The 26,356-nt window shown below is 39.1% G+C and overlaps 4 protein-coding genes across 6 annotated transcripts; 1 reads left to right on the top strand and 3 right to left on the bottom strand.

The window, feature by feature from the left end:
* Positions 1 to 5,422: 5,422 nt before the first annotated feature.
* LOC143858460 (protein FAR1-RELATED SEQUENCE 7-like) lies at positions 5,423 to 6,909 on the bottom strand. Its single transcript, XM_077369113.1, has 3 exons — positions 6,780 to 6,909; positions 5,865 to 6,703; positions 5,423 to 5,482 (listed from the first exon to the last, which is right to left on the bottom strand). Exons 1-3 carry the CDS (start codon positions 6,907 to 6,909, stop codon positions 5,423 to 5,425), a joined length of 1,029 nt encoding a protein of 342 aa, XP_077225228.1.
* A 4,824-nt stretch (positions 6,910 to 11,733) lies between these two features.
* On the bottom strand, positions 11,734 to 15,975 carry LOC143858517 (uncharacterized). Of its 2 annotated transcripts, XM_077369162.1 has the most exons (8): positions 15,740 to 15,975; positions 15,477 to 15,648; positions 14,572 to 14,687; positions 14,370 to 14,488; positions 14,104 to 14,266; positions 13,794 to 14,014; positions 13,292 to 13,703; positions 11,734 to 13,190 (listed from the first exon to the last, which is right to left on the bottom strand). In XM_077369162.1, exons 2-8 carry the CDS (start codon positions 15,636 to 15,638, stop codon positions 12,008 to 12,010), a joined length of 2,376 nt encoding a protein of 791 aa, XP_077225277.1. In that variant the 5' UTR covers positions 15,639 to 15,648; positions 15,740 to 15,975; the 3' UTR covers positions 11,734 to 12,007. The 2 variants fall into 2 exon arrangements, with proteins under 2 accessions (XP_077225277.1, XP_077225276.1); XM_077369161.1 differs by having other exon boundaries at positions 15,477 to 15,975.
* Positions 15,976 to 16,113: 138 nt separating this feature from the next.
* LOC143858518 (molybdate transporter 2-like) lies at positions 16,114 to 17,859 on the bottom strand. Its single transcript, XM_077369163.1, has one exon. It carries the CDS (start codon positions 17,698 to 17,700, stop codon positions 16,300 to 16,302), a length of 1,401 nt encoding a protein of 466 aa, XP_077225278.1. The 5' UTR covers positions 17,701 to 17,859; the 3' UTR covers positions 16,114 to 16,299.
* A 1,304-nt stretch (positions 17,860 to 19,163) lies between these two features.
* Positions 19,164 to 25,884, top strand: LOC143858747 (uncharacterized). 2 transcript variants are annotated; one of them, XM_077369458.1, is made up of 9 exons: positions 19,164 to 19,399; positions 20,855 to 20,953; positions 21,070 to 21,488; positions 22,340 to 22,409; positions 22,555 to 22,608; positions 23,917 to 23,985; positions 24,142 to 24,207; positions 24,328 to 24,396; positions 25,604 to 25,884. In XM_077369458.1, the coding sequence occupies exons 1-9, from the start codon at positions 19,289 to 19,291 to the stop codon at positions 25,691 to 25,693; spliced, it is 1,047 nt and encodes a 348-aa protein (XP_077225573.1). In that variant the 5' UTR covers positions 19,164 to 19,288; the 3' UTR covers positions 25,694 to 25,884. The 2 variants fall into 2 exon arrangements, with proteins under 2 accessions (XP_077225573.1, XP_077225574.1); XM_077369459.1 differs by having other exon boundaries at positions 19,170 to 19,399; positions 22,343 to 22,409.
* The last annotated feature ends 472 nt before the right edge of the window (positions 25,885 to 26,356 follow it).

Here is a 26,356-nt window from a genome sequence, read left to right on the forward strand (position 1 = left end):
GCGGACACCCATCTTCACGCCACCAAACGGGCTAACGAAGGTAGCCATTTATACCCGAAATGCACTTTTTGAAATCACATAAATACCCATGACAGTGATTCATATCCCATCTCTCTCTCTCTCTCTCTCTCTCTCTCTCTCTCTCTCTCTCTCTCTCTCTCTCTCCACACGTCTGTCTCTCTCCCAAATCCAGGAGCGTCTCACCAAAATTCGAGCTTACAACGCCTAACTTAGAAGGTCTTTCTGGGTTTTATTCCAAGTAGTGTAGAAACACAAATCCTGTAATACTGTAATAGCTCCTTCAAGCTCTGCCATACAACACAAAACTAAATAAGCATCTCATCTTATCCATCTACAGAAACAAGTGTTTAAAGCATTCTCTGAACAACAATGTAAATACAACACAATAAGCGACCCAATTCTTAATGTCGAGAGGTAAGTTCCAAAAATTTGCTGAAAATGTATCCTGATATCAAGAAGCTCTCGATATGAACGATTGACTTATGAGAGCATAAGCAAATCAAGATCGTATTTACAGAAGATGCAATTATTTATTGACTTCTCATAAATTCCATTGCAAATCAAGATCTACTTATGAAAATCCAACAACATTAAAATTGCACGCCATAATAATGGTACTATTTCATATAATTTTTTTCCGAGAGACAAAATATAAATAGATTGGAAGAAATTAGAGCCCCATTGTTTAACTTGAAACATTGCCGAACACACCCTGAGCTTTCTACAGTTACCAATCCGATTGTGTGATTTTAGGTTTTCTTAGGAAAATAGAAAGTAAAAAGGCCGACGTTTTTAGTAGCTGAGACACGGCATGCACTCGAAATCAAATCGGAGAAAAAGAGAACGGAAACAAATCCTATCTCTTTTCCCATTCCAGCGGGCCATGGCATGTAATCAGGCAGCCATTTCTCACCTAGCTTGGACTCTGGATTTGGGCGAGACGTGTGGGAAAGATGGAAAATAGAGTTGGCGATTTAGATGCTTTTATGGGTCTTTTGGTCATTTAAAAAAGACTTACTATGTGTAACCGGGTACTTTTTTTTAACCGGTGAAAAGGTTTCAAATCGGGGTGTCCACACAATTAAAAGGGGCGTGTGTGTGTGTGTGTGTGTATATATATATATATATATATATATATATATATATATATATATATATAGAGAGAGAGAGAGAGAGAGAGAGAGGAAAGTGTTCCTTCTAACGTTAGCAGATAACTTATCTGCGGACGTCGGTTTATTCAGTCCCCTATTGGCTAGTAATGGTAGGTCCCACTTATGTTAATGAAGAAAAAAACACAAGCGCCTAAAAAGACTCGAGGTACCCTCTTCTCCCTCTCCGTCGACTAGGGTTTCAGAAGAGAAAAAACCCTCTTCTCTGTCCAGTTTCGTTCCTCCAACCAAGAAAACATGTTGGCTCTTTTTCAACCGTGTCTTTTTCAGGAATGGAACAGCAAATGCCACCAACAAAACCCAAGGGAGTTTTCAAGAGAAGAAGAAGAAGAGGTGGTCATCGTGGCTACCAGATTCCAACAAGAGATGGCCTGTCCAGGGATGGTGAAAGAAAGAACACAAGAAAAATATGACAACATCAATCAATAGATATTCTGTATATATATTATTTGATTTGTTTCTGCAATGGTTTAAAAAACTGAGTCACCATTCATTCGTTTATTACTTTTTTCTGAGTTGTCTGGGTTCTACAATAAATGTTGATTCCACATTCATTTATTACATATTGTCATCCTTTCTAGGTCATTATTTTCCTGGGTTTGAAACCCTAGCCAGAGACGAGAAAGGGGATTTCTATCCGAAGAAACCCTAGCCAAAGACGTGAAAGGGGGGTTTCTATCCGAAGGAGAGAAGACAGGAGTCGTATACGAACTCTATTCTCTACTTCTTTCTTTTTTTTCCCGTTTCTATTCGAAGGAGAGAAGACATGAGTCGTATACGGAACACTATTCTCAATTTCTTTCTTTTTTTCCGACTTTGTTACGTTTGGCCCCACACCAGATTAGCCAATAGGAGGGTTTTTAAGAATTCGTTACCAGGGAAGCTGTCTGGTAACATTACCGGGAACACTATTCTCATACACACACACACACACACACACACACACACATATATATATATATATAGAGAGAGAGACCATTTTTTTGGTGCGCTTAAGTTGTTATAACGCCTCCCATTCGTTTAAATGTTTGGGTCCCACTTAAGCGCACCAATGGGAGGCATTATAACAACTTAAGCGCACCAAAAAAATGATGCGCTAGCTCACCAATAGTTTTCTCATATATATATATATATATATATATATATATATATATGAGAAAAGTTTTCCTAGTCGGCCCCGTAGAGAAGGTTTTCTAGTGTGCCCTTCTAAAACACCGTCAGATCTAAAGTGGTTTAATCTATGCCCTTCAAATACAAAACCTAACGATGTAAAGAAAAGAGAAATTTCGACGCCCTATTCCCTTGCTGTCTCTAAAACGAAAGTAGGGTTTTGAAAAAACCCAACCTCGTTGAATCTCTCTCTCTCTCTCTCTCTCTCTCTCTCTCTCTCTCTCTCTCTCTCTCTCTCTCTCTCTCGCGATAGAGAATCGTTGGGTTTTTTCACCCAACAGAGACTTCTCCTCTCCACTCTCTCTCGCCGCTGGCTCTAGAACGAAAGTAGGGTTTTGAAAAAACCCAACCTCGCTGAATCTCTCTCTCTCTCTCTCGAGATAGAGAATCGTTGGGTTTTTTCACCCAACAGAGACCTCTCCTCTCCACTCTCTCTCACCGTCTCTCTCTCCCTCTCTCGCTCTCACAGTGAGACCTAGTTCTGGTTTTCCCTACTTTGGCTAGCACAAATCAGAGGGTTTCAGAGACATCTCCTAATCAAAGGGTTTCAGAGATATCTCCAACCGAATCTTGTGAGTTTCTATCTTTTTAATCTTGGATATTTTTGGGGATTTTTTTTGTGGTTATGGCTGAGATTTTTTAGGGTTTATTGATGTGGTGTTATGGTTGGATATTTTTTGTGGGAATCTGCAAATTTTTAAGGGTTTATTGATGGCTGAGATTAGATGGAAATTGATCCATCTAATCTCAGCCATCCAAATGAAAAACCCCTTCCTCTGTAAGTTTCTTCCTCACCTTCCTCTGCACATTTTTAGGGTTTATAAATGGGTGGATTTTTTTTTTTGTGATTATGGCAATTTTTAGGCTCGATTTGTGGGGCTATTTTGTGCAAAAATTCTTGAGAAAAACTCATTTAATGGTGGTAAAAATGGCTGGTTGGATATTTTTTGTGGTCATCTGCACATTTTTAGGGTTTATTGATGGCTGAGATTAAATGGAAATTGATCCATCTAATCTCAGCCATCCAAATGAAAAACCCCTTCCTCTGTAAGTTTCTTCCTCACCTGCTAGCCATTTCATGATTTTGCCAATTTTTTTTAAAGAAAATGTGTACAAAACAATTGTTAGTTGTTGTATTTGTTTGAAATTAAGGGTTCATTTTTTAAAGAAAATGTGTACAGAACAATTATTATATGAGGGTTCATTTTCTAATATTTTCTTTATTTTTTGCGAGGTTAAAGAAATTGATGGCTTCATCTTCCAATAGTGATGGAAGGTCAACCCTGTTCAGAGTCCCCGTGTACAGAACAATTTGGGAGATGCGTTATCTAGCTTGGTTGGGTGGCAGAGGGAATCCAATAACCATCTAAGAAGCTTGGGAGATGAGGTATCGAGATTGAACGTGTCGGTTCAAGAGACGAAGGAAGCGGTAGTTGAATTGAAGCTCTTGGTGCGACGCTCTAAAGTCATAAAGAATGAGAAGGGGTGGAATAAAGCAGTTGGAGTTGTTGCCCTTTTTTTCTTTATTTGTTGGTACCTCTTCTTCTGTATCTCTTCAAAAGTTTCAGGCCGTTACCTTGGATTGCCATGACCCTAAAGCTGTTATGATTGGATGAACTTAACCTTTAATTTTTTTTTATGTTTATGTTTGTTGTATGTTTATGTTTGTTGTATGGACAATGAAGCTTTCTTTCAATAGTTGTTCTTTTAATTTACCAGTTCTCTACAAATCCCATAAAGCTGTCAACAACAAATCAGAAAATTCTTCTAATAAAGTATTGAATTTCATTATCAAAACAAGGAATGACAAATATCATTTCCCTTTTTAAGAGTATGATATCAGTTTATTTCGAAGGCAATAAGCCTTTTTTGAATTAATGTGATAGATATGGTATGCTGCATATGCAATTAAGGCCTAACATAAAGCCTTCCAAACATTTATTATGGATACATACATGGTGCATAGTGCATACCCATACATAACGTGGTGCCAAAATAAAGGATCCTAAACTAAAGTAGACTTGGAATGGAGATACATAATTTGGGCACCAGCCACCAGATAAGGGTCTCTTATAGGACCCATACATGGTACATCTCACACCTGATGAGGTCTCAAAATAATAGACGCCAATCAATTTTTTCTACGATGCTGGTCTTTTCTTTTGTTCAAAGATCAGCTACCTTGCAATTATGCATGGTTTATAAGGGAAGAGAACATTTGGGATCTACGAAACCGGCATAAATAAATCACTACTTCGAGGATTCTATCACTTATGTAGGTAATTTTCTGTAGGTAATTTTTAACAAAATAAAATTGGGTTTGGTGTCCTGTTCAAGTGCTACAACGTGGTGCAGATGAGGGAATACTCGGTACAGCTAATAAATCCATTATCTTTATTTTTTTAATGATGGAAAATTTTATTAATTGAAAGAAGGGGGGCCATTACCGATAAAAGGGGAAAAAAGCATACGAGGACTGTCCACTCCATGACTTGAAGTAGCTTCCAAAAATTCTCATTAAGCTGGTTTGCCCCATTTAGTCGAATGAGAATGAGAAGCCTTGCCGAACACACCCCTGGCTTTAACTCAATGTACATGTGGCACACAGTGATCAGAATAAAAGGAACTATATTCTTGACCCAAGCCAATTGAGTCCATTTTTTACAACATATAAATAAGAAATAAAAGGTGAACTCACACTTTGCAAAACTATCAAAAGAAACATCACAATCCATCTTCTCTTTACCACCTGCTAATATACAAAAAGGCTCTTGGGAGCAACAAAAAAAAGGTACTTTTACATATCTCCATTAGCTACTTCTACTATGCAGAACAGGGATTAGTACAACAAACTACCTGTAGGACCATGTGCAGCAATCTAATTGTCCACATAGTAAAGCACATGGAACATAGTAACATCTAAATATCTTTGTTACAACTGAGACAGTACACAAACCGCCTGCTAAAATTCATTGTTACAACTGAAACATGGTAAAGCACTTGGATTACAAGAACAGGGATGTCCACAGCATCCACAATCTAAACAAACAAACATGCACCATCTATGCTCTGCCATCCAAAGTTTGGATGTCCACAACACCATCTACGCTCTGCCATTTTACCTGTAAATAGTAAAGCACATGTAAGTTATATATAGCAGACACATTAAAAGGAACAACAAAATGAGAAAAAAAATAATGTTTGGGTTATGATCACAACTAAAAAACAAATTACACAAACCTGTTGTAGTTGTTCAATCTGCCATTAGGTCCTCTTCCCTTCCTTTTCCTGTCCGTCCTCATTTGATTCCTCTTGATCATTTTTTGTCGACATCTATTGGCACACATAGTAAATGAAAAAAGTGATATATATGTTATCTCTCCTAAAAAAACTAGACAAGGAAGTAGAAATCCATGCCTTTGAATTCTTGTTACAGGTTCTCTTATTATGGCCTAATTGTCCACATTTTTTACACCTCCGTCTCTTGGATCCAGCTTGGGATACCTCTATTGGAGATTTGAATTGTGTAGCATTTCTCGGACGACCCTTGGTTTTCACAAGCTGGGGGTCGTGAATAGATATTTCTGGGGTTTCCATGACAATGTTAGAATATACTTGGCTTCCGCTAGTTGACAAGGCATTTTGCTTCTCTTTCTTATGCCGTTCACCATCCGCAATCCATTCGTTAAGAGTTTCATCTATCTTCTTGAACAAGCTCTTCGGAGATTGATAATCATCTAAATATCTTTGATACTTTGAAATTAGGAACCATTTATGAAGATGTGTAATCTCATCATTATCTTCTTCGGCCGTAGACATCCCACCATCGAAAACAAATCTTGCCTCAATTGTCCATCTACTCAATATATATTGCTCGGGAATGCTACTTAAACGCCTCAGGGACATTATGCGAAGGATGTGCTTGCATAAAATTCCCTCCATCTCGAACTTCGCACACTCACATGTAACCATCACACCTTCTTCAGAATCTTCAAAGACAACCTTGCACCATCTCCAAGTCTCCTCATCACTCATTCCTACACTGTATTCTGTCACTTTGCCATTCTCACCCAATAAGTCAAACCAACAATCATTGCTATCCTTGATCTCTATCTGGAATAGGGTAAACATTGACCTTGTATAACATTTGCCAGCTTGTGCTTCCAATTTGTTCCTTGAAGACAATAATATTGTGTTTGAAGATTTTATCCTGAAATCTTCTTCAGCTTCTTTTTTTTCGACGATCTTCAAGTGTCTTATCATATTGTTCGACGAATTCTTGTAGAGTAGTGCTATGGTTAACAAATCCGTCAAAGAATGAGTTGATACTTTCGCTACGTGAACTGGATGACATTCCAGCAATGAAAGTGTCCCTAAAATAAGCTGGCACCCAATGACTTCGTAGCTGCCACATGTTACCTAGCCAACTGTTTTCTTCAATCCCATATTTCTGCTCAAAATTTTCCCATTCTTCCTCACATTCGTGTATGTTTTTCTTGAAATACCACCTATTGTAATCCTTACAGAACTCACTATCAGAATCTCGCATGGGTGCAATATGCTCAACTAGGTGCCTCTGTATGTGCCACTAGCAAAACCTATGACGTGTGTTTGGGAAAACGGTTTTGATAGCATTTCTCATAGCAATGTCCATGTCTGTGATAATACAACCAGGAGCTTTACCAAACATGCATTTTAACCATTGCTCAAATAACCATGTAAATGTCTCATCTCTCTCATCTGCTAACAACGCACATCCGAATAAGGTAGATTGCCTATGATGGTTAACTCCAGTAAATGGTGCGAAAGGCATCTGAAACCTATTCGTCCTATAGGTCACATCAAACACAATGACATCAGAGAAGACCAAGTAAGCATTCCTAGCCCGTGAATCGGCCCAAAACATGGATCGCAAATTCCCCTTCTTATCCATCTCCATGGCAAAATAGAAATTTGGGTCTTCTGGTCGTCTCTGATGGAACTGTTGGACTACTAGGAATGCTTCTTTCCCCATATTGTTCTGCCTGTGTACTCTCACGTGGGACACAACTTGATGTGCTGTGACAGCACTAGCTTTAGATGTGGAAGTAAGAAACCTAGCAATTTTAGAAGATTGAACCCTGCGTCCACTGAGAGTGTCTATCAAATTTTTGGCGACCACATTCTTAACGAAGTTATTCTGTGAACGATGCATTTGTCTTTTGCCAGGAGAGGTGAGTTCATGACAATGTTTGGCTTCAAATTTAGACACAACTCACTTCTCATTTTTCTTTCTAATCTCCAACTTCGCTCCACAACCATCTCTTACACTTCGATGCAACTTCACTTCTTTTCCTACTTGCCTCTTATCTTTAGTATTTTTGAACCCCGCTCTAGCACAAACAAATCTCCTCATTATAACTTCATGATTTGCCTTCGACTTTTCGGTTTTGGATTTCCTTATACCAAAACCTGTGGCCAACCCATAAATATTATAAAACTCATACGCAGCTTCTACACTTTCAAACTCCTGGTTAAGAAAGGGTTCCTTAAATACATGACTCTCACCATCTTCACTATTGTTACCACTACAACCCTCCCCGTTGACCATAGAAAGTAAGGCACCATCATTTAGATTTCCCCTTTCCTCATTCAAAAGTAACTGATTGCCGACAGATTCATTGTTTATTAACCCAAAAGCTTCCCCCTCCTCATCAAAAAGTAACCTATTAGCATCGATGTCATCAATTGATAGCCCAACAGTCTGCTCCAAGTTAGTATCCATCAAGTAGTCCATTCTAAAAGAACAACGACAATTAAGGGGCATTTCAGAATCTTCATCAGATAGAATTTGGATACAGTGTGCTCATTGATTCGATGTGAGGAGAAAATCCATCAGAAAACATTGACAGAAAAAATCTGCTAAAAAATGAGCTCATCCACGGATTAGATGGCTGAGATTAGATGGATCAAAACCTAAAAAATGTGCAAATGACCACAAAAAATATCCAACCAGCCATTTTTACCACCTTTAAATGAGTTTTTTTCAAGAATTTTTGAACAAAATAGCCCCACAAATCGAACCTAAAAATTGCCATAATCACAAAAAAAAATCCACCCATTTATAAACCCTAAAAATGTGCAGAGGAAGGTGAGGAAGAAACTTACAGAGGAAGGGGTTTTTCATTTGGATGGCTGAGATTAGATGGAAATTGTTCCATCTAATCTCAACCATCAATAAACCCTTAAAAATTTGCAGATTCCCACAAAAAATATCCAACCATAACACCACATTAATAAACCCTAAAAAATTTCAGCCATAACCACACAAAAAATCCCCAAAAATATCCAAGATTAAAAAGATAGAAACTCACAAGATTCGGTTGGAGATGTCTCTGAAACCCTTTGATTAGGAGATGTCTCTGAAACCCCCTGATTTGTGCTAGCCAAAGTAGGGAAAACCCAAAACTAGGTCTCACTGTGAGAGCGAGAGAGGGAGAGAGAGACAGCGAGAGAGAGTGGAGAGGAGAGGTCTCTGTTGAGTGAAAAAACCCAACGATTCTCTATCGCGCGCGCGCGCGAGAGAGAGAGAGAGAGAGAGAGAGAGAGAGAGAGAGAGAGAGGTTTTTTCAAAACCTTACTTTCGTTCGAGAGACAGCGGCGAGAGAGAGTGGAGAGGAGAGGTCTCTGTTGAGTGAAAAAACCCAACGATTCTCTATCGCGCGAGAGAGAGAGAGAGAGATTCAGCGAGGTTGGTTTTTTTCAAAACCCTACTTTCGTTCGAGAGACAGCGAGGGAATAGGGCGTCGAAATTTCTCTTTTCTATACATCATTAGGTTTTGTATTTGAAGGGCTTAGATTAAACCACTTTAGATCTGACGGTGTTTTAGAAGGGCATACTAGAAAACCTTCTCTACGGGGCTGACTATGAAAACTTTTCTCATATATATATATAGAGGAAAGTGTTTCTACTCGGTCCCCTAGATAAGCTTATCTACTCCTCCCTTTAAAAAAATACAGTGGGCCCACGCTGTTTGGATGATCCAAAGCATTCATTTGATAGGTCTTAACATAGATAGGGTGTGCCCAAAAAATCAGCACTAAAGGGTCATCCTAGCCCTTCGTTTTGTAGTGCCTTGTGGTGCCCAGAATGGACACATATAAACGTCCACGTTTATATGCGTCCATTTTGGACACGGTGTGCCCAACAAAATGACCTCCACAAACAACCTCAATGGTGACGATCAATTCTTGGATCACATATGGGGAGATGTATCCACAATCAAGATCGTTGATCTTGAAGAACATCATAGGTGACCCGCATGCTCTTGCTCATGGGCATCCCATTCATAAGATAAATAATAACAATAATCATTCATTGTTTATCTTTTGGTGGCAGAGTCCTAAAAAGAGGATATATGGATCAAGAATATAGTGCAATCCAACCATGGTGTTCTAAATGATATTTTGTTTGACTTGCAGTAAAGCGCGGCCCAGCGTGTTGTCTTTTTAGCATTTTCAAAAAATTTATCAGTATTAAATACCTAATAAGGGATTTGCTAAATCCCACCTAATAAATATGCATTTATTTATTCTAATATATCACTTATTTAACTATATAAAATTCTACAAATGGCAACAGAACATCTTTCAAAGAGAAAAGATAGTTATTTAAAAAGAAAATTGTAAACCAAACTTCTCCCCCAATTATTGAATGACAGCATTGATGTGTAAAGCATCTTCAAAAGCGCACTTAATTAAGGCCCTATTTGGATAAAGGCATATCATTTCCGTATATAAATTTTCTGCGAGAAATATTTTTCCCAATCCAAACAGAGGAAAAGATGAGGTTGCTGCAGTGCGTGACGATTTAGAGATGAAAATGGAAAAAAACATAAAAAATGAGGCACAGGACTTCCATATAAATACGTGGGCCCCATGACTGCGACTCTGATACTGAATAGGATGTGCGGGTAAGGTGTGGGCCCCACGTCCACATAATCAGGTGGTCACATGACGGATCTGTTCGCGTCTAACCATTTGAAAGCACAAAGTTCGGATCATCCAATTTCTTGAAATCCCTCATTTTAAGTTATCTTCAACCATTTCATTATCATGTTTATTTTACAAACATTTTCTGAAAGATAAGATCACTGCCATGTTTTAATAATTGCACTAATTCATCTTGTCTTTTATTTAAACAGCTGTCTAAATTTATTAGGAAAGGAAAATATTTCCATCTAAAAAAATCTCAAGGTAATCCAAACAGGGTTAGATCAACTCGCTTTCCCTTAAAGCTGATATTCTTTTGTTGAATCTTTATATTTTCAACCTCCGCCGTTTGATTAAACCAAGTTGATTTGATCTAAACACATCTTGGTATCTATTGATGATCGCAACCGCTGATCGACTTTTAAATGGTAGGTTTGTTAATATCAAATTGCTTTATATTGATTTATGATTGCCTAATAATTGAGATAGAGTTATAGAGGTAACTCTTGTGGTCTCTAAATTACTTGTAAATCTAAAGTGAGTGAGACTCAAGTACACCAATCTTGATTGAATCCTAGAGAATTCCTTGCATAATTGAGAGGGTCCAACAATTTTTAAGTGGCTTTTGTAGCGCACCTCTAAGATAAGATTCAAGGTTAAGAGTTAATAATTATGGATGTATTGTTTCTAAAAAAGAGATGTGTATACTCATTATTCACACATGAAAAAAAAACTAATATATACCCGTTTTCAATCCCTCTACCAATCTTCTCATAGTTCGTTCCCAACTCTACCTGTTCCCAATGTCCAGAATAAATTCTTGGTACAGGACAATAACACCTTACTTTGGGGCTGTCCCAAGTAAAAAAGGGAGCCGATATATCACTTCCCATATGATATCTTGATAGTCCATGAGGCTACAACCTCTTTCTAGAAAAAGACAACTGGAAATCTGAGTCTGGCATATAACGTACGCACCCTAACTTCACACTCAGGGCTGTTTCAATTAATGCTCACTTTTTAGTTGTTCAATCTTCCTCTTTTGTTGTTGCTCAGTTCACAAGTTTAGAAACAATAATGCTTTAATGATTGGTTGGTGACCTAATTCAGGTCGATGTTGGGGATAAGATTCCATATTTCTAAATCCGAAGCTCCTGTGATATAACAATGCTAGAATTGCTTGCAAAAAGGTACTGGACTTCTTTTATTTTTAATAAAATGCAAGGAATGCTGTGATGAACGAACGTAAAAGTTCCCTTGCGATACTCATTTTGTACCCACGGACATCAGATGAGCTTCATCCAAATCATTCGTCTATTGGGTTTCAGTGTGGCGATGCCATGACCCAAAGATGACTTAGATTGAATCACCTTTGAAAAGAAAAATGTATAGACACACGTAATGGTCCAAATTTAACTAAGTAGAATGTATTCAGGTGGCTAGAATTGCTTAAGGAACTGACTTTGTGCTACCCAAATATTCATAGCATCTTTTCAAAGTAGAAATCGAAACATGAGCCTAAAGTGGGTCGAGTCCGAGTCACATCAATATGGATATTTTCTACTGGGATTTGCTAGGCAATTTCACGGAGAGCTAGGAGAGAACAGCCTGGAAACACTTATTCATCTACTATAGATTCTAGGCACACAGCCACAAAGGAAACAAGAAAAACGACTTCACATCTTAACTGCTTTCTTGATTGCTTGGGCGTAGGTTTTGATTGATGTCTTGATGAACTTATCCTTTGTCACATGGTTCTCATCACAATCCACATCATCATCATCATCATCATCATCATCAATTACCAATGGCTTCTTTGCCATGCAATCTACTCCTCTTCTCATTCCCAAGATCACCAAGGGCGATAATGGTTTTGGCCTAAAGGCCCGCACTGAGGGAGATGATGGAATTGGCTTAAAGGCTCTAGCACTCTCACACCTCGCAAGCCTCACCTCCTTTCCGTTCTTCTGTCCTCTCTCCTTCCCTACAAAACTCTTGCTACTTCCAACACCTTTGTAAGCACTGCTCACCTCACTACCATCCATCCCAGCAACTGGTTCTTTTCTCTGTTCAAATTGATGTTTGGTACATGTCAGATCAGAACAACTAGTTTCGTCGAAAACTGATTTTGAACCAGCTTGGCTTTCATTCTGATTAGTACCAGCCCTTTCTTCCGAAGCTTGAAGTCTTAGCATTTTAATCCGCTTCTGTGGATTTCTGAGGTTCAGCTTCTGTAAAATTTCTTCAGCCTTGCTCTTCTCATGTTCATCAGCTTTCTGCAAAGGCGAATCTAATAGTGAACTTTCGTGCGTGTTTTCCAACATTATCTGAAGCCATTTGTCAAGATTCCTCTTACCAACCTCCTTTCTGTATTCTTCATCATTTTCTTTTGGTAGGCTTTGAGGAAGTGAACTGCTCTTCTTATTCTTTTCTCGATTGGTCTTTCTGCAATTCCCGTCTCCAATTTCTAATTCCTGGAGTTTATCGTTGAGTGGTATTTCTTCATCCGCTACAATCAAAGACCTATCCTCTTGAAGGTTCCTTTCCGCATCCTTGGTGCTTATTACGGCTTTCGTCTTTTCATCTTCCTCTTGCTCCCTTTCTCTCTCTTCACCATGAGATATCCCGGCTTCTGACAACTTCTGTTCTTCCTCAAATAGAGTATCATCCATATGTGACCTTTTCCTTGCTTGTTGCCAGTAAAGCCTGGTTTGGGTCTCCATCCCGTCTCTTTGTTTGAATCTCATGTAGAGTTCTTTCTCTGAGGAATCACAAATTACTTTTTGCTCTTCTAATCTTTCCATGAGGGCACTGCTTGCAGCCTGGTTCAATCTAATCTGCTCCTTATAAATGACATTCCTGCAAGAAAAGACATAAAAATCACACTACAGAGCGTAAAATATTGTTTCTTTAACAACTGGTATGATGGCTATCAAATCTAAGGGTTTATTCCATCTTACTGGTGCACGGCATCCTGGATCATCTTCTCAAGTAAAGCCCGGTAAGAAGACTGTGTTTCTGCCAAACGCCTGCATGTTTCAACTCTTCTCCTGCGTTTTATGAGCATCGATTCTAAGTCTCGAAGAGCTAGACTTTCCATTTCATTTTTCAGTTTCAGTTCCATCAATTCATCATCTTCAAATTTCTGTATCTCTGCCCGCTTTTTCGCAGACTCTTCTTTCTGCTTTAGCGAATCTCTAGCTATGGAAATGGCCACATTTTGGTTGTTACCAATGTCATAATTTTCATTTTCTTTCGAAAAACTTGGTCTGAATGTCTGAATTTTCTTGCAGCGAGCTTCAACATCTTCAACTGAGAATTTCTGCTTTAGCTTCATCATTTTCATTTTCGCAGTCTCTCTAGCTGATAGACCTTATGAAGAACACAAATTAATTTTTATATTAAGGCTAAAGTGAATATTTCGAAGAGAGGAGTGTAGGAATTCTTTGATCATACACTAACCAGTTGCAAGAGAGTTTGTCCTTGGAGGTCTATTGAGATCAAGGGGCTTCAGTGCAGATTGATCTACATCTCTGCGTGAGAAAACAATGGCAGCTGGAGCAAGGCCTACTTTCTCTTCTGTCTCAATGAGCTGTTGTGAAAAAGCATGAGACTCTATCACCTGTGAATCATTCAATTCTTCATTTTCACCATTCAAGAACAACAATGAAAATGCTCTATTCCTGTAAAACATCCGAAACCTATGTCATCAGTTTTTGCCTTTGGCTTTTCAAGGCCAAAATATAGTATCAGATATCAGATAAAAACCTACCTAAAATCCGAGTTTGTAGAAGCAAATATAGAAAGGAACTGATTTACTGAGATACCCAATTGCAGATCCCACCAAGGAACGAGAAATTCCAGTTTGCCCTGCTTCTTTTTATATACTTGCCACTGCAATAGCCTCAGATTGCTAGGAACAGTTTTTCCTCCTCCTGAAATCCCAAATATAGTCCTAAAATGATTAATTTAAGGAAAAAGAGAATATATTACAGACAGATTAGATTTCAGGGAACACATTTCTATGTAAATTATTACTTGAACAAGGGAACCAGTGATCAATCTCCCAAGCAAGGGGAGAACCGGAATCTGCATAGAAGTAAAGAACGTTTCCATACATGTCTACTCGAAACTTTGCAGGATCAAAGCCAGCATTCCTAACAATTCCAAAAGAAAATTAGAGCCTCATAAAATTTTATCTCAATATTTCATTCACCTCAAGTCATATTCAAGTACTCACCCTAGTTGGTTGAGCTGCTTCCATAGTAGATTGGTGTAATTCCTGGGGTTCACAGAAGGTTTTCTGTTCGGATCAATGACAGGGAACTGCTGGTTGTAATCACTTGATCTCAAAGCCTGCAAGCAAAATACTCGTTTACCTAAGATGAAGAAACTCGTGACAAGAAACATCACTGGTCTTAAAGATTCACCAAGAAACTCACAATCAAGAAACCTATTACCATAAATCTGATTCAGATCAATTTAACTATCATTTTCAGAAGAAAAGGAAATACAAGCGAAAATAGAAAGGTGGATACAGTTAAATTAAGAAACCCAATTGCCAAGAAAGGCCATGACTAGAAACAACTGATTAAGATCATTCAAACTATCATTCTTCTTGCAGATTATCTTATAAATTGACAAAAAAAAAAAAAAAATCTATTTCAAGTAAACAGGCTACCAAAATCATCTGATTAGGATATAGTGTACTTTTCTTCACAGAAATTGAACAAAAACAACCGAGGGAAAATTAGAGAAGAAAGAAAATATGAAGTGGGGTGTGATCATCTTAGCAGTTCACATACAAAAACCAAAGAACATGAAAGTTCCTGACTATCTTGATGATGATCTTATGAAAATGAAAAGAAATATAAGATTCGGAATGGAGAGATTATGGGATAAAATCACCCACGATGCAAAGAAACCCATAACAAATACATTCTATTACATTTGTTCATGGAAATTCAATGAATACAAAGAAAACAAACAAAAAATGAAAGAAAAGATCCCGAGAGAGATCCTCTTAACAATTCATTTTCAAAACACAAATATGAAGAAACCCATGATCAGAAACATCTGATAGCAGGAAATGAATGAACCAAAAAGAAACTCAGAAAAGGATGAGAAAAGAGGGCATAATCTTACTTGTTGAGGCTGCAAGACGTAAGGAATGAAAGTGAAAGGAGGGCCCTGCTTGTAGGGGTTGTGGAGACTGGGTTTTCGACAGAGCTTCGTGTAGACCCTCGGATATCCAAGGCTTTCGTCGATGGCCATCTCTTCTTCTATAAATGAGAAGCCAGTGGCCATGGTCTTTGATCTTTCAGCCCAAAAAATTAAATCAATACAATTGGAAAAACGGGTGAGAAATGAAACTTCCTGAGAAGAAAAAGGAGTTCAGGGCGTGATACAAGGAAGTGAGGCGGAGAATGTAGCTGTCAATTTATTTGAACACCCAAAGATCTTTTTTGAATTCCGATGCCAAGTGAGAAGTTGTACAAGTTTAACGTCTGCATATTCCGATATTTGCTCACTGCCAATAAACCACGTATGCCCAAGATTTTTAAGGACCAAAAGACAAAATTACTACCGAAAAAATTTAAATTACCCCACTTATCCCACTTTCGATGCACCAACCTACAAAAGAGGTGCATGAAATTATAGAGAATTTTGGAGTTTATCTCATACTCATATGTTCTCTAATTCCAATTAAATTTATTTTAATTTGTTATTTGAGATTATTTTTGGGAGGAAATATAAGCCAATAAATTCTAAAAGTCGGAAGTATAAATGTACAATTTCCATTGCTGGCAATAACATAGTCATATAGAGACACAGAGACAGGGTTTATACACAATACTACCCATGGCCAACCCTAAAAATGAAAAATCATTGCTGGTAAAACAGAGATAAATGAAAAACACTAGAAATGGAAACCAAAGAACAACCCATATCTTCTCTTGTTCAAATCCTAAGGATTGAGTCCGGTTTCAGCAGCGTCAGAAGATTTGGATTTGATAAAACCACCACCCAAAAACCCTGAAGAGAAATCCATTTCTCTGAGCTTGAGCACCAAGAAAAGTATGATTCCACAACCAAATCCCAAAGCAGCACTAGAACCAGTCAAAGAAACAGCAGCGCAAACCAACATAACAAAAGACTCCTCCTTACTATTCATATCCCTCGAAGCCATAGCCAATTCAATCCCTGAAAACAGCAAAAGCACCCCCAAAATCCCAATAGGAAATTCACCCAAAATCCTCATAAAGGAGTTCCCAAAAACCAACCCCAAAACCAATTTTCCAAGCCCTAAAAACAACACAGAAGCACCACTCCTCCCCCCAAATCGATACTGCCCAGCAAGCCCACCTGCTCCATGACAAACAGGCATTGCTCCAAACCAACAACCCACCAAATTCATAACCCCTACGCTCACAGAAACCGTCATAGGAGACGCCTCCCTCTCAGGGAAGAGATCTCCAGACAATTTACAAACCGCAATCACTGAATTCAAAACCGAAAGCGGAATCTGAGGGATCGCTGCCCGTACAAATCCAATCTTCCAATCATCCCATGAAATCTTCACTAAACTGATCTTCGACGGACCGAATTTTAGGTCTTTGACAATTGAAGGGTCTCTAACAAAACACAAGATCAAACCCAATAAGAAAACCACAAGGGCTGCTGGAATGTGAAATTTCTTAGCACGACGAACGCGATCCGAAGATTCCGGCAGAGATGAGCAAGATGAAGACGATTCTTCTCCGGAACCGGTGACTAAAACGATGAAAAGGATGGCTGAGAAGGCGAGAAGGAGGCCGTCGAGGCTGAGCCAGGGGCGGGGGAGGTTGGATTTTCCGGTGGAGAAATTTTGATCATATCTGATGTATTTAATGGCGGAGAAGGCGAAGGAGAGACCTTGAGAGAGCTGGACTCCGCGGACGACAGGAAGAGGGATGAAACGGTAACAGAAGGACATGAGACCGGTGGCGCCGAGGAAGAGGAGGAAAGAGGCGGTGAGGATACCGGCGGCCATGATTTGGGGGACGGTGAGATGAGTTTGAGATTCGGAGATGGCGACGGCTGCGATTGATTTCATGGGTTGGACGGGCATGGGGATTCCGAAGAGGAGGCCGGTGAGGATGTTGTAGAGGGAGGTGAAGATGAGAGTGGTGGAGAGGGAGAGATGGTTGACGAGGGTGAGGGCTATTACGATGGGTATGTAGGTGCCGAGATCGCCGACGGAGCCGCCGAGCTCTGACCAGATGCTGGTTTTTAGTCGGAAGCTGGTGGGGTAGAATGAGGTGAGGCGGTTGTGCCATCTTTGGGGGAGGAGGGGGGTGGTGGTTGAGTCTTCAGATGGAGTTTCCATGGAGAGAGAGAGGGGGGATTCGGATAGATGCGAAGCTGAGAAGTGTATCTACCAAGTGGGAAGCGACCAATAGCGGATTTTAAAGATGTTTGGGGCTTTTAGCAGCAACCTATAGGTGGAGATTGCAAGGTTCTTACTGTCTCTCTTGGCCAAATGACCTAAAGCCCTTGTTACTACAGGCTATTGGCTATTCATTTTTGCGAGGAGTCCCGTACGTTTCTCCGCCTCCCATGTAGGGCTGCAACTCGAGCCGGGTTTTACCCGACCCGCATCGACCCGACCCGACCCGACCCGAAAATAGCCTGGGTTGGGTTTAGGTTTCATGGGTTTCGGGTCGAACCGAGTTGAGCATCCAAAAGCCCGCATGAATCTCGGATCGAGCCGGGTTTGAAGGGGCCCGACCCGACCGGAGCTACATAAGTTATAGTGTGTACTTTTTTTTTCTATTGTTAGTTAAAAGTTAAAAGTTAAAACCCACGCACCCACTGTTATAGTATGTGAGTGTAATGAGTTGAGTTGATTCAAGTGTTTGATTGTCATTACAACATTGTTTGATTCCAGCATTGTTTGATTCAAGTGTAATGTGAGTGTAATTACATCATTGTTTGATTCAAGTGTAATGTGAGTGTAATTTCTGCTTCTATGAGTTGAGTTGCCTTGCCAAACAAGAGTTTTCCTTAAGAAATTGCATCAACGTGAAAACACCCAACCCAACCCGACCCGACCCAAGATTTGTCATGCGTAGGGCCGGGTTTGGGAATCGTGGGTTTTCCGGAAAAAAAACCCGACCCGAGATATTTCTCAGGTAGGGTAGGGTTCTCCAAAACCCGACCCGCCCGACCCGAGTTGCAGCCCTACTCCCATGCCTTCGAGCGATTCATACCCACACGTAAAGCTCAAAGGGTTTATCTGGTACCCCGTTGATATTTGATCCAACATCAGCTGTTTAAAAAGGGCCCTTATTTTTCAAAAAGCACTGTACGGACAACACTATAGGATGATCCAAACCGTCCATGTGATGTGATGGTCCACAGTGTAATGTAAATAGGTTGCTGTGTGAAAAGAATATTTCTATAGGATGATCACAACCCTCCGATCTGTGTGTATATGCCCATTAATCATATAATTTCCTCCTTTGTTTCACAATTAGTTTCCCTACCTCATTAAAATATGCAAGATGGACCCATTAAAATATAAATGGTGTAAGGCCATATAGTCCAACATTTTTTCAAAAATAAGATGATCCAAACCATCCATTTAATGTGCCACAGCAGATGTAGGATCATCCTATGAAAAACAATTTTGGGCACAACCTATTTATGATGTGGCCCATAAAATGGACGGTTTGGATCATCCTTTGGTGTGGACCATACAGTCTTTTTTGAACAATTGTAGACTAACACCATATAAAAACTCGTACAAGACGACTCGGACCTTGCGACTCGTTGAGGTGGGCGTACAGCGAGCGCGCACCTCTCGTGCATTCTCCTCTTTATATTAGATTTGCTTTTTCTTTCTTCCAATTTTGAGAATTAGGGCCCGTAAGTTTTCTCTTTCACTGTTTCTAGTTGGCAGAAAGAGTGGGAAAATGACGCTGGACGATGATAATTCGATATACGTGGGAGGGCTGCCGTACGATTCCAGCGAAGAAAGCATTCGCAGAGTCTTCGATTTGTATGGCGCCGTCGTTGCCGTCAAGGTCGTCCCTTCTCAATGCCTTTTTGTCTTCTATGCTTTCTATTCTTCCATTATTAGGGTTTTCCCCTTTTCTTAGGTTTCATTTCTATACCTACGATTATGACACTGAATTTCTAACTCTCTCTCTATATGATACAACTTTTGTTTCACACATGGATTTTGCCTGTAATTGAGTGTGCCGGACTTGGATTACTTCATTTCATTGGGGGCGATAATATCCATATCTCCGCATGGCCTTTTTGGGAAACAAGAATGACATCCTTCAAGCTATTCACCTCCGAGCTAAGAAAGTGACTTAGCTCTCCCAAATCCTTCATCTCAAAACAAATAGATAGTTCCGCCCTTAGCTTTGCAACCTCCACCTCATTGTTGCCGGTAACTATCATGTCGTCGACATAAAGTAGCACAATAACAAGCAAGTCTTCCCCATTTCTTCACAAATAAACTAGAATTGAAGTTTGAAGCAAAATAACAATAAAATTGTAAATATTCGGCAATCTTATCATAACACGCCCTTGCTCCTTGCTTTAACCCATAAAGAGCTTCCTTCAGCTTGCATACATAAGTCGAATGATCACTTGAAGAAGATAATTGACTTGAAACTCTAGCTAAACCATAATAAATAAATTGAGAAATTCGTGTGTCGTGGTTGCCCCATTCTTATTTATAGAAAAGCTCCTAGAGTCCTAAATAAACACGAAAACTTCAAATTCTTGTTATCAAGAAAAAGCCCTAAATCAACCATAACTCCTTTTTTTTTTTGAAATGGTGAAAAATATCATAAAAAGAACAGGGGGGACCGAGATGGACCACACCCGAGAATACAGGAAACAAGAAAAAGAAAGAAAAATTACAAAATAACTCCTTAAATCAACCATAACTCCTTAAATCTTCGCAACATTCACTCCCACCCAATCTTCATGTTTGGGAATCCTTTTCCGACCTATAGAATTTGATGTAATCCCCATTTCTTCCAATTTCTTCGTCCTCTGGCCGTACTATCCATCCTCAATAGTAATTCTTCAAAACTATTGAAAATATCCTTGAAAGGCTCTGGAACTTTTCAGTCAATTCTGCATGAATATGTGGCAATGATAATCATGATAGTAAAAGTCAATTCACCAACTAATTAATAAATCTCGATAGACAATGACTCATTCTCTCTACAAAATTTGTGAATATGTGGCCACATCAAGGTCTACATAAGGAGTTTTTGGGTCGTGGTAAATAGTATATATGTTTTTATTAGTTTATATACGTGGCATGTATGCATATGAAAGATCAATAGTATATCTACGGATGACTTGGCAAGATTGAAGCTAAAATACCTATTAGCATGAATGCTTGAAACATGGTGAACTAGGACATGGAGAATGTAGTATTGGAAAATATCCTTGGGTTTGTTTTGCATGTGGAATTATGCATCTGCTAATTGCTATTTCCTTTCTACATGCAGATAATTAATGATCGCGAAGTTGGGGGGAAGTGCTATGGATTTGTTACTTTTACCAATCCTAGATCTGCAATTGATGCTATCAATGATATGAACGGCAGGGTATGTCTTTCTTCATTCTCTTTTATTCAGTGGCATATTTGTAGTTTACAGGTCAAAGAATATTTGGCTCTTCTTCCTACATTTTAGTTTTGTGACATTGCAAAGCTTTAAATTAGACTATTGCCGGGAGAGTTGTAAGAGTAAATGAAGTGCGTACCAGAGGTGGAAGGTTAACTTCTAAAACTTTCCATCGGGATATGGAGAGGGACATGGACTGGGATAAGGGCAGAGATAGAGGAAGGGGTCGTGTTCATGATAGAGATCGCCGTCGAGACCGATACAATGATCGTTCTCGCGAGCGTGATCGGGAACAAGAAAGAGAGTATGAGCACGAACGCGAACATGATCATACAAGAGACCATATACTGGATCGAGATCGGGATGACCAGGATGAAGAACATGACCAGAATCATGACCGTGACATGGAGAGGGATCTCAACTGGGACCGAGATAGAGAGACCGACAAAACTAAAGATGATAGAAGCAGAGACTCCAGAGATAAGGGTAAAGAGCAACAGTCAAATAATCAGCTTCGGTAAGCTCTTGATTTTACGCATTGTTACTTTCCTTTTCTTTTTTACTAAGACAACTGGTAATTCAGCATTGTATCACAGACTGTTACGTCATGATCTGTAACGTTGGTTATGAATCTTATGATCTCATTGAGGCTGGCAACCCCATATACTGCTCCAAACTTGACCAAAAATTGGAGCAGCATTATGAATCTCACTCTATTACCTCTCAGTATGTTTGTCAATTGACTAATAGCAATGCATTCACGCTTCCTCGCTCTAGGGTGGATAGACGTACTCTAGAGACTTTTGACTACCTTCCTGCTCGGGTTTTGATCTTTTGTTCTTTGTTTATGTTGTGTATTTTGATCATCTCAGCCCCCGCGTGTAGCCCTTTTTTTCTAATGAATAGTTGCCATTCAAGAAAAAATCTCGTTTATCTAGATCAAATTGCTTCTACAGTATCCACCATCAATTGTAGAAATTTCGATCCTAGCTTGCCGTCTCCAAAAACTTCCGAGCTAATAAGCTAGCTAATCATGGGGTTGATTGTACACATATCAAAGTGTGGGATGTGATATCTGACTTGTAGGGGGCCTTGGGAATTCCTTCTTACTGGAATGGCCCTTGCCTGAAATTTCGCCCCAAAACTAATGAAATTAATATCTGTCTCTTAAAATGGCCATGGATTACTTTGAATGCAGTGGTGTGCCATTTTAGGTTATCGCGCTGCAAAAAAAATTTAGTTATTTTTGAAATGGTATTTAAGTGCTCTCTAAACTTGTAGAGCTTTCATAGAGTAATCTAAATGGGAATTGATAGTTATCTGTGTGTAGAAGAGCATTGCTTGATTATGCTTTGTGGTTTTCCAAAGCAGTCTTCATGTCAGCGATCGTCGAAGTAGGGAGCTCTCATCAAATTCCAGCGATGAATATCATGATCAGGTAATCAGCAATGGTACGCTGACTGCGCAGTTTAGTACATAGAACATATTCGTACAATTTTGATTGATTGGTTAGAACATATTCATGAAATTTTGATTGATTGGTGTTCGCTCTCATTTCGATTTAATACTTTCATGTTGATCAGGTTAGTGAACAATTAGAGATATCCATTCAAAGGCGTGATGAGCTCCAAAAAGAGGTGTGCTTACTTATTCAGATTATCTAGTTGAATAAGCATGTGGACTTTTGTTTTTATTTCAGTGACTCAAATTGCGCCGTCTGTGTGATTTTATGTACCAAGCCTTTTTGTCTTGACCCAATGCATAGTTGAAGCATGCCAGCAAAACTGTGCACTTAGTTCGGAAAATTTTGAAGATCAAGTGGGAGGATTTGTTATGGCGACAAATTCCAATAACATTAGATTGCGTCAGTGTTAGACAGATATGACTCGTCAGACACAGGGGCCTAGAAAACTGAATCAACATCCATGTATACATCTGTTGAATAATATAATATTACAAAAAAAATAAAAATTTAAGGTCATGTGCAACTATGATGTGAGAACGAATTTTGTAACTTAGGTGTGACACTGTGTTTGGTTTTTGTTTTTTTTAAGAGAGAGAGAGAGAGAGAGAGAGAGAGAGAGAGAGAGAGAGAGAGAGAGAGAGAGAGAGAGAGAGAGATTTAGTGTGACAATGTTAGACACAGATAAGAGGTGTCAGACACGGCAAGCCTATGAAAGAAAATAAACATGTCTGTACAGTAATTATTATTTTAATATTAGTTCATAAAAGCACAATCTTGAAGTCTTTTACTTTTATGGTCTTCTCACTTTTTCAGATCTCGTAATTTCTAATTACTTTAGGCCATCAAGTAGCACTTTTTTTTTTACTTCCTATTTCCAAGACTGCTGCCTCACCACTTCCCACTTCCTGCCGCTTCTAGTAATTAAGGTCTTTTGTGGTACGCGTGGCCTTCAAAATGGATCAGACTTGCTTAGTGTGGTATTTTAATTTTTTGGCCCTGTTCGTTTGAGATTGTGACAACCGATTTAGAGCCCTAAACCAATTATTTTAAGTTCAATAATCCGTTGGGGGGTCACAATCGGTTGGGTCAATCTCAAACGAACAGGGACTTAGTTAAAGCTAATGCCCTGTTCGTTTGAGATTATGATAACCGATGGTGAGTCCCCGAACCAATTATTGGACACAAAATTATTGTAATTTGAGTCCAATAATCAGTTTGCTAGCTCATCAGTGGTAGTCATAATCTCAAACGGACATACCCTAAGCAAGATTCATGCTGATGACTCTAAATTAGGATCTGCTTTTATCAATTGGTGGAAATCCAACCTAAGCAGATGCTTCAATTCTTGATTCCATGATGAGATTTACTGACTTCCATGCCATTTCAACTTCTAAGTTGCAAGTGTGTCCGTGTTTCTTTCCTCTCTTCTTTTAGCCAATCCAATGAATAATAGAAAAATGATTTTCCATTGCATCATCAGATTGTTCAGATCGAAGAGAAGTTTAAGGAAAAACAACAGCTCATTTCAGATTTACAAAAGAAGTCTCAGGTCTGTGAAGCTGTTAACAACTTCAGTTTCATTTTTGTCCTTTGAATTAGCATTTGATGTCTTCACATGGTTGGCCAAAATCAAAGTGGACTAAGCTCCGTGACCCACCTGATTCCTTTCATTGTACTGATTGGAATGGTTTGGTGACGAGTACAGAGGTTAGAGGATGCCTTGGCCACTGCAAAGAAGATATCTTCTCAACGGCATACACAGCTGACGAAGGTATTCACATGTTTACCAGGTTAACTGTATTGTCAAAGAATTTCAAGGGTAGTTGCACTTTAATTACAGAACTATGAGTTCATGGAGATCATGTTTGTATATTTATGTTTTTTTCTGCAGGTGCAGAGATGCTTTTTGCAAGTGAAAGACTGCACTGAAAGGCTCAAAAACTACGAACAGGAACTCCAGGTTTGCTTCCTCCTCTTTCTCTCGCCATGATGTTTTTATAGGATCTTAGCAAACTGTTTTTGTTCATTTAGGGTGTGTTCGGAAACCCGTCAGATAATGATTTCCGCCTCTTTTTTAGGTTCGGTGAATGAAAAAAGAATAGAATCCCTAAAATCTTGTTCAGCTATCCTGACCCACCCAGGCCCGTTTCTAAATTTTCTCATACATACACGTTTTAAACCACAAAAAAGATGGGATTCTGCGGAGCGACTCGGAGTCGCTTCCCAAATGAGAAGCCTTGCTGAACACACTCTTTATGGATGTCAACTTCTGAGTCTGATCGATTAGCTGAAATTGGGCCTGCCGGTTCATGTATGCTTGATAAAACCCAACTAGTTTTAGTGAAAAAAGCATCTACATGAGTGATCATTCACGTGCACATCAGCTGTCACCATTAACTTGGTCTCAAGCATGAATGATGCATTGATGCCAACACTTGAGACATGATTCTGTAGTGGTCACTGTGGGTGCATGTGAGGGCACACAATGGATATGCATATATAGGATGCACTCACGACATCTTGGCCACTCAAATGCGGTATTCTGCATGGGTATGAAGGAAGATGCTGACCATAAATTTGCTTTTATGCTCGTTATTCAAATACACATCTTGTCCACTTCTGCCTCATTTACCTGATTGGATCATTTGATCTGAACAGCAATCATAAATCTGGCCAAATGCTGTTGAAAACACTTTGATCGGATGATCTTAGGTCCTTATTTATGGTTATGCTAAGAAAAGCTAAACCACTGATTTTTGTAGTCCTTTTTATCTTATGCATGGGATGCGTCCTTTAGGGATGGGACGAAGGCCATGTGGATTGCCTCTTGATTTTCTACAAGATCAATGCTTTTGTCTTCACATACCACTTCATCCTCCACACAGCCCAAAAATTGACCTTTACGGACGAAGGCAGGGGATGGTACTCTCCCCAGAAAGATTGAAAACTAGATCCAGTTCCCCCTTCCCTTTTATAGTTTGGGAAAACTCCTAAAAGTATACAGGGTGCTCCTGCACACCTAGTCTTTCTCGTGTGTGAAAATTATGCTTCATTTTCATGCTAACTATTTTTTTTTCATGCATTGGATGCATATGAGTTTATGAGTAACCGGATCGTACAAATATACATAAGCTACTCACAGCATCAATTTACGCATCTTCCTGCAGTCGATCGTTGATACAACAATGGTTGAAGCTGATGATGGAGAGGACACTGGCATAAGGGAAGGAGCCCTGTATGCAAATGGGAAGGCCTGAACCCCTTATCCAAGTTGGGAACTTTGATAAATCACTAGCTTTGAGGTTCAACCCTGATACGATGATCATCCATCTGTTTCATTGTGTAATGGTTATTTTAATTCACCGAATTGCTGTTTTCAGTTATAAGCTCCTTGTAACATGCTGGATATCAACTTTAATTTTGATATATCTTTAGCTTTGAGGTTCAATTTAGCTTTAATTTTTTATATATATTTTTAGTTTCTCAAATCTTCTCTTTTCGATTTCTTCTCTCATTTATGATAGACAGTTGATCAAAGAAGATAAGCAGAAAGGTTCTTCTGTCTGTAAAAATTGCTGTAGCATCGGTAGATGTTATCCTTTTGTTGATTGTGAGGTTGCAAGAGATCTTTTCCATGCCATTTTACCATGGTGTCCTCCACTGGAGCATTTTCGACTTCTGTGGTTTAGAAGATTTTCTTCTGCTCTTACCTCTGCCCTTTAGTTCTTTAATTCTAAAACACTTAAACTCAACTTTCGTTCGAACCTAACCCTGGCCGGATTTGTATCTTTGGGTTCCTATCAACGAATTTATGGACACTATCTTCTGTTAGTGATTTTGCATTTTCAAAATCATGTATATTACATGTTTTAGTGTTTTGGAAAATGTTTTATCAAAAGCGTTTGGGAAAAAGAAAAAGT

Source organism: Tasmannia lanceolata, unplaced genomic scaffold (assembly GCF_043159265.1).
Source record: "Tasmannia lanceolata isolate RefF3 unplaced genomic scaffold, GAP_Taslan_0.1 ptg000026l, whole genome shotgun sequence".
Classification (NCBI taxonomy): Eukaryota; Viridiplantae; Streptophyta; class Magnoliopsida; order Canellales; family Winteraceae; genus Tasmannia; species Tasmannia lanceolata.